The 17292-nt window shown below is 50.5% G+C and overlaps 1 protein-coding gene across 1 annotated transcript in view; it reads left to right on the forward strand.

Moving 5' to 3' along the window:
• Positions 1 to 2251: 2251 nt before the first annotated feature.
• Positions 2252 to 17292, forward strand: part of DNAJB6 (DnaJ heat shock protein family (Hsp40) member B6) — a 43615-nt gene continuing 28574 nt past the window's right edge. The window contains exons 1-3 of the mRNA XM_052639170.1: positions 2252 to 2386; positions 15993 to 16083; positions 16947 to 17056. Of these exons, the coding sequence (XP_052495130.1) occupies positions 16019 to 16083; positions 16947 to 17056 (175 nt within the window). The 5' untranslated portion in view covers positions 2252 to 2386; positions 15993 to 16018. The remainder of the gene's footprint in view (positions 2387 to 15992; positions 16084 to 16946; positions 17057 to 17292) is intronic.

Raw genomic sequence — 17292 nt, forward strand, 5'->3', positions numbered from 1 at the left:
ACTAAGGCCCGGCACAGCCAAATAAATAAATATTTTTTTAAAAGGAAAAGAAAAAAGTAAGTGAGAATTATGTGAAATACTCTTTGCTGAACAGTCTCCCAGTTCTCCGTGTGTTGAACTGGTAGAATATTCCATCCTAGGTATGACTCTTGGGCGTAAAGATTATTTGGCAACTTTATTTTTGAGAAACTGCAGGAGCAGGAGAAACTGAGAACCAAATCAAACTTTACCCTTTTGTGGGGGAATTTGCATTTATAAGAGAAATCTCCATTTGTGTATGCATCTTCCTCCCTGAGGGGCTTCCCAGGTGGCAGTGGCACAGAGTCTGCCTGCAATGCCGGAGACTCCAGTTCCATCTCAGGGTTGGGAAGATCCCTGGAGACGGAAATGGCAACCCACTCGTCATTCTTGCCTGAAATCTCATGGAAAGGAGACTGGCAGGCTACAGTCCATGGAGTCACAAAGAGAGGGACACGACTGAGAACATACATGTTAATACAACCTGTATTTATTTTTCTCTTTTGTATTTCATTATAGAGTTTCATTATAACCAAGAACTCAAAAGCAAAGACAGAAAATTATATGTGTACGGCCCCAGCCCCATCCACCCACCCCCACCCCCACCCCGGCAAATACAATTTTACTAGAAGAGCACTATACCCACTGTCTCAATAATGCAAGTTGGATACATTCGATGTTAGTAAGCATAATTACATTATTATTTTTATGGCTTGCCAAGTATTCCTGATAAGGAACAGATTATCTCCAAAGTCGATATCAGTAACCTTGTATGTTCTTTTTTCTTTCATTTTCTGTTCTTGCATTTATTGCCTCAGGGCAAATTATTTACAAACGTTATTCTTCCATCAGAGATGAATTTTTCAGCATAGTTAAAATTGCCAAGCTGTCATTGAGGACCTTCACCTTTGGTTCCTGGACTCGGCAGGCTGCCTGTGTGTGTGTGTGCCGGGTATACAAATTTTCTCCTATCACTTGCACGTTTGGCTGGGGAGAAGTCCATGCCTTTTATCAGTTTCTCAAAGAGACAGAAGTTTCTCGACACAGAAGAGCTATGAATTCCTGAGTTATCACTAAGTGATAAGCACAGAGCCCAGGGCAGACAATGAACCTTCCCAGGAAGTCCATATCCCCATTTTACAGATGGGGAGCCAAAGTCACTGTCTCCCTGCTCTTTCTTCCAACCTGCAAACTGCAGATTAGTCCTGGCCGGGCTTCCCTTCCCACCAGGTTAACAGGCCCAGGCTTCCCTTCCCCCCACGCGTCTGCAAATACAAATCCTTGCGGTTCCCTTTTGTAATCTTCCATTGAAGTACCGTCCGGCAGCACCGCCATCTGAGCTAACACTTATTGTACAATGTCTTTCATCGCTGAAGAGCTTCTCTGTTGTTTTACAGACCGCTTTTTACAGATGGAGTATTGGCTAACGCTCTGGGTGTTTGTCCCCCTGGAATGCCGGGAGGCGCTTTGTTGGTAGCCTTTGGTTTCCTCCTGACACACTTCCCTGCATGGACAGATGTTTTAATCCGTATCTTTCCGGAGGAAGACCAAGTTATTCGTGGCTAGCCCACTGGACACCACGTCTGTTGCTGCTTGTGTGTCCAGGTTAGCTCCCGCTCGCCTCAGGTGGGGTCTCATTAAATGTGAGACGTCGCTCGTCGCTCGTCAGCACTGTCACCCCGGAGGGAAAGCAAGCCTGGGGCCTGCAGACAGATAGGGCTGCGTGCGGCGCCGGTCCTGAGGGAAATTCCAGCCCCGCCGCGGCTTCTCCGCTTCGTCAGGAGACGCGAACACCCAACAAACTGAGCCGCCCCGCCCGCGGAGGCTGCTGTGACCTTCCAAAGGAAGGGAGCGAGCATGGACTCAGCGTAAACACGTTCTCTTTTGCTAACTGGTCACCTGCCCAGGGCCAGGTAAGTAAGACAGGGAGGACTGAAGAAACACCAGAAATGACTCCAGAGAATCCAGGGCGGGAAGACCAAAACCCACAGCGCCCACGCCTCGGGCCCCAACCGACACGGGCGCGCGCCAGGAACCCGCACGCGGCGCCGCGCGGCTGCCGGCGACCGGGCCTCGGCTGCGCATGCGCGCTGCGGGCCGCGTCCCGGGCCGCGCAGAATCTTCGGGAAGGCGGGGGAGGAGGGGGTCGGGGCGGTCGGCGCTTTGCGCACGCGCGGCCTCGGGGCCGGGCGGAAGTGTCGTCGCCGCGCCGCCGCCGCCTGACGCACTTCCTGTTTGTTGTTGGAGAAAGGAGAGAAAGGAAAGCGCGAGGACCGTCGCCGCCTCCGCCACCGCGCCGCCGCGCCGGAGCCGAGGAGCCCCGGCCGTAGCCCCAGCGCGCCTTCCGCCGCCGGCTCCCGCGTCCTCGGTGAGGGCCGCCAGCGGCCGCGGGGAGGGCCCGGCGGCCCACCTGGCCCGGGCCTCGGCTGCGGCGTGTGGGGCCGGGGGCCGAGGACTCGGGGAAGGGGCCCGAGGGCTGGAGACGGGGTTTGGTGTGGGGCCGCGCCGGCTCGGGCCGCGGGCCCGCGTTGGGGTCGCGTGTCGGGGCGGGCTCCGGCCGTCCCCTCGCCCCCTTCTCCGCTCCTCCCCCTCCCGGCCGCCGCCGCTCCCGGCCGCCGCCGCTCCCGGCGCCCTGGGGGCCCCGCGCCGGCGGTTGGGGCCGGGCGGGTGCCGGGACCGAGCGGCGGGCTCGGGGTGGAGGCGCCGAGCAGCGGCCGGGGAAGGGGCGAGGGAGCTGCCACGTGGGAGGCTGAGGGTCTGAGTGTTTGAAGGCCCCGCGGGGACGCCCCTGAGCCCAGGAGGGAGGTGGGTTTGCGGGAGGAGTCGGGGGCCGCGTGTCCGGAACTCCCTGCCTGCTCTTCCGAAGCGTGTGGATGGGATGGTCGAAATGGTTCGGCTTTCAGCTCACCAAAACGGTTCGCTTGGTTTCTGTTCAGGGGGTATGGCAGTTTATATAACTGAAGTTTCTGTCAAGTTTTGCCCAAGTAAGGAAAGAATTGACGCAAGAAGTGGAAATTGCAAGCTTGCGTTGTTTCGCGAAACGTTTTCAGAGCGTGTTGGGTCGCCAGTCAAGACGTTTGAATCTCACTGCTAACTCACGAGCCACGGAAAGGACACGGCCTTTGTGGAAAGGTCTCCGCACCAACCCGAGGGGGCTGCCTGGCAAGCGTGGGCGCGGCGGCGCCCTCTGTATTCGCAACGTTTTAATTGCAGTTGTGGAATCGTACTAAGACTTTATGGCTAGACTCTTTTAAGGCGACTAATTGATTCAGTGGAAAAGTTAGGCTGACTGCCCAAAAAAGGAAAGAGAAGCTCTTACCGTTTGAACTTACTTGTTCGTGTTTTAGTCGCTTTTTCCTAGTAGTTAACCGAATCGGTGTCACCTTGATTTGTGAAAGGCATTTTGTACTTCTTTCCCCAGCCTATTTCTAGACTGCCGCTCCCCTGATGGTTTCTGGGGAGTTTAGTTCACGCTTCTCCTGTTTCCAGTGCTCCTGGGGGTGTGTTTGTGTTAGCCTCTCATTCCTGTCCGGCTCTGCTGCGCTGCGGACTCTAGTCCGCTAGCCTTTTCTGTCAGGGGGTTCTCCAGGCAAAAATACTGGAGTGGGTAGCCGTTCCCTTCGCCAGGGGATCTTCCCAGCCCAGGCATCGAACCCAAGTCTCCTGCATTGCAGGCGGGTTCTTTACCATCTGAACCATTATGAGTGTCCCTTGTGCGTGCTAAGGAGCTGTGGAATTTGGGGGATTATGCAGAGTGTGAACTTGGGGAGTAAATTGGCTAGGTTAGTCGTTTGTAGGTGTGGATGACTTGAAGTGGGAGGAGAACAAAAGGGGATGAGATGTTGGTTTTACAGATTGGCTTAAGCAGGCTTGGTGTGTAGTGCTGTACAATACGAGAAAGTTGGGAATTTAAGGGTTTTTCCAAAAATTTGACATGTGTTCAGCACCTTCTTTAAAATATCATTGTTTTAAATTCGTTTCTCTTGACTCGAAAGAGGTAGATTCGAGAATTATTTCTGACTGCAGGAGAGAGACTTACCTGGAGGGCTGGGTGGAGAGTATGGTTTGAGTAATACTCTGGATACTAAGTGGAGGATCGGGAATTGTGGTGTGACTACCTGCAGTGCGTGGCAAACAATAGCCTTACTCTTCAGGCAAACCCATTGAATTTTTAGGTGTTTGATCTCAGGGTAGAACCAGTTTCCCTTGTATTGACTCTATTTTGAACAGCTCCAAACAGAATTGTACTCCTCACCAGCAGTGACGTTTTCCACCTGGACTCAGGTTTGGGGTGGAATGCGTCTGTGCCTTTCATAGTTTTAAAGAAGACACAGTCATTTTCAGTTCGGTTTTTCGGCATCACAGTGTAACCCTCAGCGCGCCAGCTTAGTGATGTAGCGGTCACCTCACGTTCCACCGGGGTGCAGTCGCACGTGACTGCACGTTCAAGGTCAGCTGCTGCTACCTGGGTTAGTGCTTAAGGATGATTAAATGTCACTCTTGGTGTCTGTTGGTAAGAAGTAAGTGAACGTAGTCAGTCTTTTGATATCTTAACAGAATTTTTAGAAAGCGTGTTTTTGTTTTTGCTTTTTTACTTCCTTGGAAATGATCTAGAAGGTAGGCTGGTGTTCTGTGTTATAAACCTGGTTTGCTTAAAATTCGTCCAGGACGCCACCCAGTGGCAAGAGCAGGTTAACTGCGGGCTCATTTGTGATCTAGGGTGGGATCAGTGGCAAGGTTTAAGAAGTGCTTTGGTTTCTCTTGGTGAATAGAATTTAAGAGAACTTCAAACTTAAAAAAAGTGAAATAAATGAAGAAAAGAGAAGTTGGTGAAGGTAAGAATAGTGCACAGAAAGACAGTTTTAAAGCCTGATTGAAGAAAGCCTGCCGGCTTACTGGATTTGTCAACAAGAAAAAAAGTTGGTGCTTCTATTATAGATTATAAGGTGTTTTTCAAACTTTTATTTTTAGGGAGACATACAAAGAACAGTTGACTCCTTTTGTTAGTGTTGGAGAGTGCCTTAGAGGGCAAGCTTGCGCCTATCCTTTTATTAGAGTAAAATTTTTACTTTATTTCTGAACTGAAAAAAGGTGAATTTTAAAAATACTTCATTTTTAAAGTGAGGGGAGTTTCTGGAAAAAGGACTAAAAGGTTAAATTTTTAAGTGTTGTAGTATATATCAGAGTAGAGAAGGTTCCGTCTAATTTATATTCTAAACCTTACTTCAAAAGCTATACCTCATTTAGGCATAGTTTGGTTTTCTCTGAAAACCTAACCTGTTTGTAAGGACGTCTTGATTATTCTAAATAAAAAGCAGCAGTCATCGCATTTGGCTGTGAGGCGGTGGCTCTATTCGTGTGTCAGAATACTCCAGGTATTTTAGGGTTCTTAAACTCAGGTGCAAAGATCACATGTCTTTGGAATGGTGATTTCTTACGGCAGCATGTGATTTTGTGTCTTTTGAAATTTTTATCCTACCTTTTTCACCAAGAGAGGTGGGGAAATGGCAGCCCACTCCAGTGTTCTTGTCTGGAGAATCCCTTGGACAGCGGAGCCTGGCAGGCAACAGTCCATGGGGTCGCAAAGAGTCGGACACGACTGAGTGACTATCACTCACTCTTTCACTGTGTGTGCTGGTGCACTGGGCCCTCCTGTGAGGGCCTTTGGGCAGACCTGGCATTTTCCGTCGTGTGCTCCTGTGACTGTAGAGTTGTCCTGGACCCAGAGTGCTCGGAAGATAGCGGTGGAACTGGATCCTTTTTTCCTGGTTTATCTGTGCCCCTTTCTGTGGTTAATAATGGAATCCAGAGGTTAGGGGAGTTTAGAGGACAATACAGCTAGCGTGCAGATTCAGTTCACAAGTACCAGGACTGATGAAACACCAGTACGTGCCATGTATTATTTTAATGAAAGGACGTTAGTCATACCTGTAAGTGTCTAATGGGTGATGATTGCCAGATGAGAGAATGGTCTTGGATCTTGAGTTATAGAGGAAATAAATTCCCTTGTTTGTTTCTGGAATACTTTAAGGCATGTTGAGTAAGAACAAGACACAGAAGATGATGATTTGTGATAAGGAATGACAGTTGATCTCTGTCTTTGTCCCCTGCTCTCTGTGCTACATCTCATTCATCAGATACTGAGATGATGTGGAGGAACTTGTCCACGTTTGCCATCTGTTTCTTTTAAAACTTGCCCCCTTTCCATTAAGCAGTAGTATTGCACAAAATTAGTTCCATGTCACAACATGAATTCAACATTTAAACAACGTGTTTACTTTAAAGTTTCTCCACTTGGAAGTTAGAAGGTAACACGTATTTTGATTTGCTGATTTTTTAAGCTGAAGAATAGAGAACATCTTCAAGAGACAAATTGCATAACGTAAAACACTGTGTAATAGGTAGCAGTCTGTGGGGCAAAGCTATCTGGAAGGAGGAACGTTGATTTTCCCCCTTCAGCTCCATTTTCAACATGGAGTCTCTTGGATTAGAAAGGAATAAGGAGCGTTTTTATTGCAAGCAGAGTGAGGTTTCTTAGGTGTTAGATGGAGAGATATCAGAACAGTCTTTTGGGTGGAAAGATGGTTATTTAAAAATTCTTTTGCTGTGCTGTGTGGCATGCGGGATCTTGGTTCCCCAGCCAGGGATCAGACCTGTGCCTCCTGCAGGGGGATTGAGGAGCCCAGGCCAATGGGCTGCCGGGGAATTCTCAAGGTTGTCAGGTTAGCCCAGTTACACAGTTTTAATTTGCGTGGATGGGCAAGATTTGGGACAGAATAGCCAAAGGACTCAGTGCAGAGATGTCTTTGTCACACCCCGAGCTTGAGGAACATGGCTCGGGGTCATCGTGTAGAGGCAGGAAGGCCGATGTGTTGGCACAAAAGTTCTTTAGTGTCTATGAGACCATGGGGCCTGTGTAATGACTTGGAAATTCTCCTTTAGAAATTCAGTAGAGACACAGGGTTATAACCTAAAAGGAACTAGTTAAGCAGTTCAAGAAACTTGGCTTTTCAGAGCTGACTCATAGGGCACCTCTCCTGGAAGGATGTTTGTGACTGTCACCTGAGGTGCTTGTTCAGAATCTTGCATATGAATAGTTGAGGAAGACGGAAAAGGAGATGCTTCTCTGAGTGGGCCATTGTAAGTTAAATTCTACACATACGTCCTGGCAGCCCCCCTCCCCCGTGACCGCTGAGAGGAGCGACCCAGGCTGAGGAGCGAGAGCCTTGGAAGGTTTACAGCTCTGTCTCAGGTGTTGGCGACGTTGTGGTGTGTGCCCCGTGAGGCCTGTACAGTCACACTCACTGTCAGAAGAAGGGGCGTCCTGGGAAGCCCTTTCTGAGCTACAGAGGTCTGTAGGGAAGAAGCAGTTAGCTGAGGACCCGTCTCGCTCACCGAGGCACAGCATGAATGGAGGAGAAGCCCAGGTGCTCACAGCTGTTGCTGCCCGCGGCCGGGGAGCTGTGTGTGGCCCTGGGAAGGCGCGCGGCCGCTCGCTGCTGGCGTGGGCGCTGCTGTCAGCCTTTCCTTCTCTTGTAAAAGGGAAAATCCTCTTCAGATTTCTTGCGATTGTCAAAAACAGGTGGTACTAAATGTGGGTTATTTTTTAAGCATTCTTTTTTTTTTTTTAAATTATATACTTGGCTGCACCAGGTCTCAGCTGTGGCATGGGGGATTTAGTGGTGGCATGCCAACTCCCAGCCGCGACCGTGGGATCCAGTTCCCCAGCCCGGGCCCTGCATTGGGAGTGTGGAGGCCCAGCCACTGGACCGCCAGGGAAGCTCCATATAGGTCTTTCTTAAAGGTCTTTCTTTCTAGAGTAGGGGACGCCTGTGCCACTGGACTGGCCGAGGGGTGAGAGACCGCAGCAGCTGGGCGCTCATGCTGGCGACCCCTCTTGAGCAGCTGTGCGCCTCTCCTTCCGGGGCGCCTCGAGACAGTGGCTGAACACCGTGTGAAGCCGTGTGTGGGGGTAAGCGCAGACAAGTACCCCTCGTTTCGGCATTGATAATTCTGGTTTGGATGTGTGCAGCAGTCGTTCAGGCCCAGGCAGGCCCCGGTTTATAGCGGTTCACTTCAGTGGAGGTGTAGCCTTTTTTTTCCCTGAACAAGTCGATGGTTTGTGACAACCTTGCGTCGATCAAGTCTATTGGCCCCGTTTTTCTCACAGCATTTGCTTACTTTGTGACTGTCAGTTTGGTAATTCTCACAATATTTCAGGGTTTTTCATGATTACGTTAATGATCTGTGATCAGTGATCTCTGATGTTACTGTTGTAATTGTTTTAGGCCCTTCTAAGACCGTCTAAGACCCTGTGTTCTGACTGCTTCACCGACCCCACCATCTTTCTCCCCCTCCTCAGGCCTCCCTGTTCCCTGAGACACAACAATACTGAAATTAGGCCAGTTAGATCTCTGCAGTGGGCTCTTCAAGTGAAAGGAAGAGTCTCCCTCTCATTTTAAATTAGAAGCCAGGAATGAAGATGTTTACTGACAAAAGGCCTGCGGAAAGCTAGAGCTAGGCCTCTTGTGCCGAATAGCCAGGTTCTGAATGCAAAGGAAAGATTCTTGAAGGAAAGTGCCACTCCAGTGAACACATGAGTGGTGAGAAAGCAAAATCGCCTTACTGCTGTGGTGGAGAAGGTTTTCGTGGTCTGCCAAAGCCCAGGCGTGGCTCTAACTCTTCAGTTGTGTGAAGGCTGACAGAGATGAGGAAGCTGCTGGGGAAGTCTGAAGCTGGCAGAAGCTGGTTCATGAAGTTTGAGGAGAGAAGCTGTCTGTGTAACGTCAAGCGCGAGGTGAAGCAGCCGCTGCTGACGTGGAAGCTGCAGCGATATCCAGAAGATCCAGCTCAGATCCCTGGAGAAGGCGGCTGCACAGAGCAGCAGATTTTCAGTGTAGGTGAGTCAGCCTGATGCTGGAAGGAGACACTGTCGGACGTTCAGACTAGAGAGAAGTCAGCGCCTGTCTTCAGAGCGTCTGAGGATGGGCGGGCTCTCCGTGAGAGGCTAACGTGGCGCGGGACTTGGAGGTGAAGCCAGTGCTCGGCGGCCGTCTGGGAGTGCTGGGGTCCTTGTGAGTTACGCTGGAGCTGCTCTGCCTGCGCTCTGGAACCGCACAGAGCCTGGATGACAGCAGAGCTGTCGGCAGCGCGGCTCCCTGGATGCTTCACACCCACTGCTGAGGCCCGCTGCTCGGGTTAAAACATTCTTTCAGAAGTTACTGCTCACTGACCATGACCCAAGAACTCCGGAGATGTATGGTGAGATTCATGTTGTTTCGTTCCAGCTAGCACAACCTCCATTCTGCAGCCCATGGGTCAAGGAGTAATTTTAGACTTTCCAGTCTTGTTATTTAAGAAATACGCTTTGTAAGGCTGTTGGTGCCATAGGCGGTGACTCCTCTGATGATCTGGACAAAGTCAGTCGAAAACTCTCAGAGAAGGACTCACCATTCTAGATGCCGTTAAGCGTATTTGCAATTCATGGGAAGAGGGTGAAGCACCAACTAACCCTAACTAACAGGAGTTTGGGATAGGTTGGTTCTGGCCTTCGCGGGTGACTCGGGCGCTCGGCTCAGTGGAGGAGGGAGGGCAGGCGCGGTGGAGACAGCTGGAGAGCCAGACTTGGAGGCGGGCCCTGAAGGCGGGCCTGGCCTGCTGCCGCCCTGCGAGAGCCTCTGAGGCGGTGAGGGGTTGCTGCTTTAAAAGAGTGCGCAAAGAAGGTGGCGTCTTGAGACGGGGTCTGCTCCTGTTGAAGAGGCTCTGAAGGTTGTTGGCTTTACAGCAGATTGAGAATATCACATGACCTTAGTTGAAAAAGCAGTGGCAGTATTTGAGGATTGAGTCCAGTTTTGAAAGACATTTGAAAGATGGTCACGGCATGGCCTGGTGGCATAGGCTGGGTCCATAAACTTATTTCTTTACCCACTGTGTCTATAACCTCTCCCCAACACCGTTCATACTTAATTTTGTATGCCTAAGTTGTTTTTTTTTACATGTCTGTCTTCTGAACTTGGTAACTTGGTCCCAAAAGTGTCACGATTGTTATTGCGTAGTAAATATACATAAATTTGCTCAGAATTACTTTAGTTTTTACTGAGAATGAATGTGTTGATGGTATAATTGGTACCCAAAAGGTTTTGATCTGTTGAGTCAGTGGGCCAAGATACCCAAGGTGGAGTGTACCAGGCAAGCCGTGGACTGCACTTATCTGGAGAGCCACAGTCGCACAAAGGGAACGGCAGGAGAGAGGACGAGGCTGCAGGCCTGAAAAGGCCGCGGCTTGGCCCGGTTTGTGTTGACCATCAAGTTCCGAGGTTTCCCAGGAGAGCTGACACAGCGCTGACAACTTGAGAAAAACAGTAGTGGGGTCCACTGTGCCTCCTGCAGTGGGAGGGTGGAGAGCTGACCGCTGGACCACCAGGCCATGGCCTGGTGTCTGCACTTGAAACGCATGACAGTCACTCAGGTTACCAGAGATGAATGCTAGGGATTGAAGGTGTAGCATAAGGAGTACAGTTAACACTGCGGCATGTCATGTGAGCTTCCCCGGTGGCTCAGGTGGTCAAGAGTCAAGAGTGAATCCTGAGTTCTCATCACAAGGAAAAAGTGCTTTTCTGTTTCTTTCATTTTGTGTTTATATGAGATGGTGGTGGTGGTTTAGTTGCGAAGTCATGTCTGACTCTCTTGTGACCCCATGAACTGTAGCCTGCCAGGCTACAGGCCTCTCTGACCATGGGATTTCCCAGGGAGGAATACTGGAGTGGGTTGCCAGTTCCTTCTCTAGGAGATCTTCCTGACCCAGGGATCAGACCCAAGTCTCCTGCATTGGCGGGCACGTTCTTTACCGCCGAGCCCCCAGGGAAGCCCATATGAGATGATAGGTGTTCACTAAACTGATTGTGGTGATCAGATTGTGATTCTGTACACCTGAAATGTTTATAGTGGTATATGCCAGTTACGTCTCAGTGAAACTGGAAGGAAAAATACACGCCAGATGTTGAGAATCCCTTCTGATTTGTGGGTGTTTCATCAGTTTTGTTCCGGTGTCATTTTGACGTAGTTGTACTTTTTTCTGTTTTTGGCTTATTTTTAACTTTTTATTTTGAAACCATTGTGTATTTATTGGAGAGTTGCGGAGATAATACAAGAGCTTTCCTGTATGCCTCTTACCGAGCTTTCCTTAGTATCATAACATGTAACCATGGTGTGGTTTTGAAAAATAAAAAATCAGGTTGGCATAGTGCTGTTAACTGCAGACTTCATTCACATCACACCAGTTTCCTGCCTCACTCCCACCCCCAGCATTCTCTTGCTGCCCCAGATACCAGTCCAGGAGCTCAGACAGCGCTTAGTTTTCATTTATTCTTAGTCACTTCCAAGCTGGCACTGCTCCACAGTCTCTCCTTGTTTTTTCCTGACCAGGCCTGCAGTTTTTGCTAGTAGCATCTTTACTCTCTCGACTGACAACATCTCCTAGGCTCGTCTTGTGCCTTGCCTGTTCGAGACCTAGCATTAGCTGGGGCAGCAAAGCGCCATTCCAGGAATCCCCAGTGGAGCCGACCGTGTCCTTTAGAGCTGGTTTTTTCTGGTCTGGACAGCATGTTGTATCTGTTGTGATACTGTTTGCATATTTATAGCTCATCTTGGCTGTGAGAAAAGAGGCTCCCACAGGATGTCAGAAAGGGTATCTGGTGCCACCAAAGATGAGAAAAGTGAAGGGGTTTGAGGGGTCTGCAGTGAACCACACGAAACTGTGGGTTGGTTTGCTGTGCGTGGGGTGGAGCAGTGTAGAGCGTGGCGAGGGTTTCCAGCCGGGGAGTGGAGTTATAGGAAGAGGCCAGGTGGGAGCGGGGAGGACAGCATGAGATGTGGTCACGTTCTATTTGGGGTGTCTTGTCAGACGTCCAAGTGGCTGTGTTGAGAGCCATCTGTCTATTTGTGTCTGAAATGCCAGAGTGAGGCCTATGATTGGGGCTAACAGGAGGGAATCATTGCTTCATAAACGGTAGTTAAATAACAGAGCAGATGAAAGCGCGGGAGTAGGGTGAGAGGGCTCTGAGCCCCCGGCGTTCCCACAGCTGACTGAGGGGAGCAGGCAGGCAGGTGGAATGCAAACTGGGGGCCTCCGAGAAGAAAGCCCACGTGTGCTCGGGCTTGCCAGGTCCGCCAGCCTGAGCCCTGAAAATGTGCCCTGGGTGTTAACGGGGGAAGCGCTTTCTCGTGACCGTAAAAAAGAGTAAGGTTCAAGTGGTGGGCTGGCTGGGTGCTGGCCAGGACTGTGGTGAAGGAACTTCCTTCCGGGGCAGTCTCCGCTGAGAAAGAAAGAGCCCCTGTGGCCGGGTGCCTCTGTCCCCGGGGCTGGTGCTTGTGGAGCTTGTGCGCCCCCCAGCCAGGGCTGGTCCTGGGGGTGGGCGGCTCATCCAGGAGGTGCTGTAGGTGCCAGCAGTGGCCACCTCTGGCGGGCGTGGAGTCTTCTCCAACACCACAGTTCAAAAGCATCAATTCTTCGGTGCTCAGCTTTCTTTATAGTCCAACTCTCACATCCATACCTGACTACCGGAAAAACCATAGCTTTGACTATCCGGACATTTGTTGGCAAAGTAATGTCTCTGCTCTTTAATATGCTGTCTAGGTTGGTCATAACTTTTCTTCCAAGGAGCAAATGTCTTTTAATTTCATGGCTGCAGTCAACCATCTGCAGTGATTTTAGAGCCTAAAAAGGTAATGTCTGTCACTGTTTCCCCATCTATTTGCTATGAAGTGATGGGACCAGATGCCATGATCTTAGTTTTCTGAATGTTGAGTTTTAAGCCAGGTTTTTCACTCTCCTCACTTTCATCAAGAGGCTCTTTAGTTCTTAATTTTCTGCCATAAGGCTGGTATTACCTGTCTATCTGAGGTTATTGATATTTCTCCCAGCAGTCTTGATTCCAGCTTGTGCTTCATCCAGCCTAGCATTTCACATGATGTACTCTGCATATAAGTTAAATAAACAGGATGACAATATCCAGTCTTGACATAACTCCTTTGCCGGTTTGGAAACAGTCTGTTGTTCCATGTCCAGGTCTAACTGTTGCTTTTTGACTGGCATATAGATTTCTCAGGAGGCAGGTCAGGTGGTCTGGTATTCCCATCTCTTGAAGAATTTTCCACAGTTTGTTGTGATCCACACAGTCAAAGGCTTTCACGTAGTCAGTAAAGCAAAAGGAGGTGCTTCTCTGAAATTCTCTTGTTTCTTCAATGATCCGACTGATGTTGGCAATTTCCTCTGCCTTTTCTAAAACCAGCTTGAACATTGGGAAGTTCATGGTTCACATATTGTTGAAGCCCGGCTTGGAGAATTTTGAGCATCACTTTGCTAGTGTGTGAGATGAGTGCGAGAACTAACACCACAGAAAGATGTGCTTTGCATCTTAGGGACTGGAAGGCAAGAGTAGGAGGTCAAGAGAACCTGGAGGCAGATTTGGCCTTGGAGTACAGAATGAAGCAGGGCAAAGGCTAACAGTTTGGCCAAGAGAAAACACTGGTCATAGCAAACACCCTCTTCCTACAATACAAGAGAAGACTCTATACATGGACATCACCAGATGGTCAACACTGAAATCAGATAGATCATATTCTTTGCAGCCACAGAATGGAGAAGCTCTATACAGTCAGCAAAAACAAGACCGGGAGCTGACTGTGGCTCAGATCATGAACTCCTTGTTGCCAAATTCCGACTTTAATTGAAGAAAGTAAGGAAAACCACTAGACCATTCAGGTATGACCTAAATCAAATCCTTTACGATTATACACGAAGTGACGAATAAATTCATGGTATTAGATCTGATAGAGTGCCTGAAGAGGTTGGACAGAGGTTCGTGACATTGTACAGGAGGCAGTGAGCAAGACCATCCCCAAGAAAAAGAAATGCAAAACAGGCAAAATGGCTGTCTGAGGAGGCCTTACAAATAGCTGTAGAGAGAAGGTAAAGGCAAAGGAGAAAAGGAAAGATACACCCATTTGAATGTAGCGTTCCAAAGAATAGCGAGGAGAGATAAGAAAGCCTTCCTCAGTGATCAGTGCAAAAGAGGGGAAAACAATAGAATGGGCAAGACTAGTGATGAAGAAAATTAGAGATACCAAGGGAACATTCCATGCAAAGATGGGCTCAATAAAGGACAGAAATGGTATGAAGCTAACAGAAGCAGAAGATACTAGGAAGAGGTAGCAAGAATACACAGAACTATATAATAAACATCTTTATGACCCAGTTAATCACGATGGTGTGATCACTCACCTAGAGCCAGACATCCTGGAATGTGAAGTCCAGTGGGCCTTAGGAAGCATCACTATGAACAAAGCTAGTGGAGGTGATGGAATTCCAGTTGAAGTATTTCAAATCCTGAAAGATGATGCTGTGAAAGTGCTGCACTCAGTATGCCAGCAAATGTGGGAAACTCAGCAGTGGCCACAGGACCGGAAGAGGTCAGTGTTTATTCCAATCCCAAAGGTGGTGCCGAGGAACGCTACAGCCTTTAGAGGGACCTGTATTTTGTGAGTCCTCATCGCAGCCGTTAGTTTCCTGTCCACTGAAACAAGTCCCATCCTGAAAACAGAGCAAAGCCGCCCCCCAATCTCTGGCTCACCATTCTTGGTATAATTAATTCTGTTTCTGGTACTTGAGCTCCTGCTTTCCTGGGCGCTCAGCTGGCTCTTCAGATGTGTGTGCTGGGTTTTCACATAACATTTCTAGGAGTTTTGAGTTGGTCAGAGGGGTTTCTGGTTTTGATTCTGCTTTCTTATCTATCATTTTCTGCATGAAGTCCTTGGACTGGTGAGGAGGGCTTTTCCCTGTGTGTGTCTGGCCTTCAGATAGCAGCCAGCCTCTGTAAAGTCAAGGAGGGCTGTGCACGCGGGCTATGCATGCCTGTATGCTGAGTCACGGTGCAGCAGGCTTGTGTTTTTCACCGTGAGTTGCTCCCCAGTATGGAAGAGTGGAAACACAATCCAGCTGTGCGCCCTGTGTTGAGAGACTGTGTCCCAGTTGCGGCAGTGTTTATATCTAACCTTAGCAGAACGGGCTCAGGGAGGTTATGGTCTCAGGTATTTGTTTACAGTCAGAACGTTTCTTCTCAAAATCTGGTCCTAGAATTTGGGGAAAGGCTACCGAAAGCCTGGCTTCAGTTTAGCACTCAGTAGCCTGACAGAAGAACTTGATTTATTGGCTGAAATTGTTCTGTAGGCTTGTGTCGTGTGGGTCTGTTTCGTGTCGGTTGTTGGTCACTGGTTTAGTGAGGTGACTTACCAGTCAGGTTAAAGACGGACGCTTGCTGGACTTCATATCTTGAGAGGTGGCAGGTGTGTCGGTCGTGACTGGCGTGTGACTCGAGGCCCCCTCTTCGCAGAGGAGGTGGAGCAGGGGCTCCTCTCCTGTGAACCTCTGCGGGCCCACTCCGAGGCTGCCCTCTCCCTGCACTGCCAGCAGGGTGGTGCTGTGTGTCCCCACGTCAGATGTTGGAGGCCCGGGAGGCAGCCACAGGGATAGCCCCGAGTCCGAGCCGGCGGGTGGAATGTGTCTGCGGTTCCTTGTGGCGTCCCCAGGCTGGGCACAAGGTGTTCATCAAGTGGCTGCAGTCTTGCCCAGCACCTGGCACAGGGTGTGAGGAGGGGACAGCGCTTTGGTCGGTCTGGACCAGGGACCTGGCAGCTGGTGGGCAGCAGGCCCCAAGGCTGCTGCAGAGTCACCTGTCAGTTTTATTTAGTTGAGGCTATTCTTAGCTTATTTCAAAGCGTTTTTTCCTACATCAGGAAGGGTCTTAGAGTGTGAGACTTGGAAGCGGCTCCCAGATGAGGCTCTGGCCTGACAGGCTGGTGGTTAGTGCCCAGGCGAGGTGACATCTCCTACCTCCTGCTCCGTCTCCCCACCCCGTACCCCCGCTACCAGCCCAGCCTGGGCCGTCTCGTCACTGACCATGGATTTCTGATTGCAGGACTTGTTCCAGCAGCCTGTTAAAACATGGTGGATTACTATGAAGTTCTAGGCGTGCAGAGACACGCCTCGGCCGAGGATATTAAAAAGGCGTAAGTAACCGTGTTCTGAAGGAGTGCACCTGGTCACCGTGGTGTGAGTTTGCACGGCCTGTGGAAACTGAATTGCAGTTTGCGTGCTGTGAGTCTGCTGTGCGCTAAGTTGGAATCTTAGGCCCCGGTTGGCAGGTGAGCTTGTGCCCCCTGAGACCTAGGCTCACCTGTCACCCAGGGAAGGGGCCACTTGCTTTCCTCTGGCACTTTATCTTGGGACATGGATTTCATTTCTGCTGGAATTAGATCAAAAACTCCCCGAAGGTATGAAATCAGCCCAAAGAGCTTTGCTGTTGGATTTGGCAGCGGAGCAGCCCTGGCGCTCACGGGCGCCGCCGCCCATCCTCAGTGGGCTGCTGCCAGCCCCCGTTGTGTGGCTGGCTCGGGTCCGTGGTGGGGTTTGAGCCTGCGCCCCTGTGTCCTCGCTGCAGTCCGTGGCGCGCCTGAGGCGAGTCTCAGGCCGCAGGCAGCCTCAGGGCGCGCTGAGGTCTGTGTAGTTCCCTCGGTGTTAATGTCGAGCAGGACGTGGATGGTGTTTTAGCTGTGTCACGGTGGGCCGTGGCGTTCACACTGCGCCTGGCCACAGCCAGGAACGGCATGGTGCAGTGATGGTGCTCTTCTTAAATAAGGTGTGAATGGCATGAAGACCACCACCAAGAGGGGCGGGCCTGGCTTCTGTGTTCTCCTGCGTTGGTGTGGTGGTGGGGGCGTCACTGGTGCTGCCCCTGGGGGAAGGGCAGGGTGTGCGCCACGCCTGTCTAGTCTCCGCTTAGAGCTTTTGCTTTGAAATGTTTGCTTCATGTGACACATTAGACACCACCCTGGAAGTGGGATGTGATCAGTACCCTTAACTCCTTTTTAAGATACAGGAAACTGGCACTGAAGTGGCATCCAGATAAAAATCCTGAGAACAAAGAAGAAGCAGAGAGAAAATTCAAGCAAGTAGCTGAGGCGTATGAAGTGTTGTCAGACGGTGAGTGGGGAGCGTGGGGGCTGTGCCCCCGGGTGGGGCCTGCAGAGGAAGGCCTGGCCGAGGGGCTTTGGGGTCGTGAGGGGGGTTTTCTGGGCAGACTGGGTGCCCTGTCCCCGCCAGCCTCCCGATAAGGCCCTGTGAGTGCTGTGTCCCCTGGCCTCTAGGCGTCTCCCGGGCGGCTCTGTAAGTCTCTGCCTGGCACCGGAGGCCGCCGGGGCTGGGGTGTCGTGGCCTCT

This window comes from Budorcas taxicolor, chromosome 4, assembly GCF_023091745.1.
Source record: "Budorcas taxicolor isolate Tak-1 chromosome 4, Takin1.1, whole genome shotgun sequence".
Taxonomy (NCBI): domain Eukaryota; kingdom Metazoa; phylum Chordata; class Mammalia; order Artiodactyla; family Bovidae; genus Budorcas; species Budorcas taxicolor.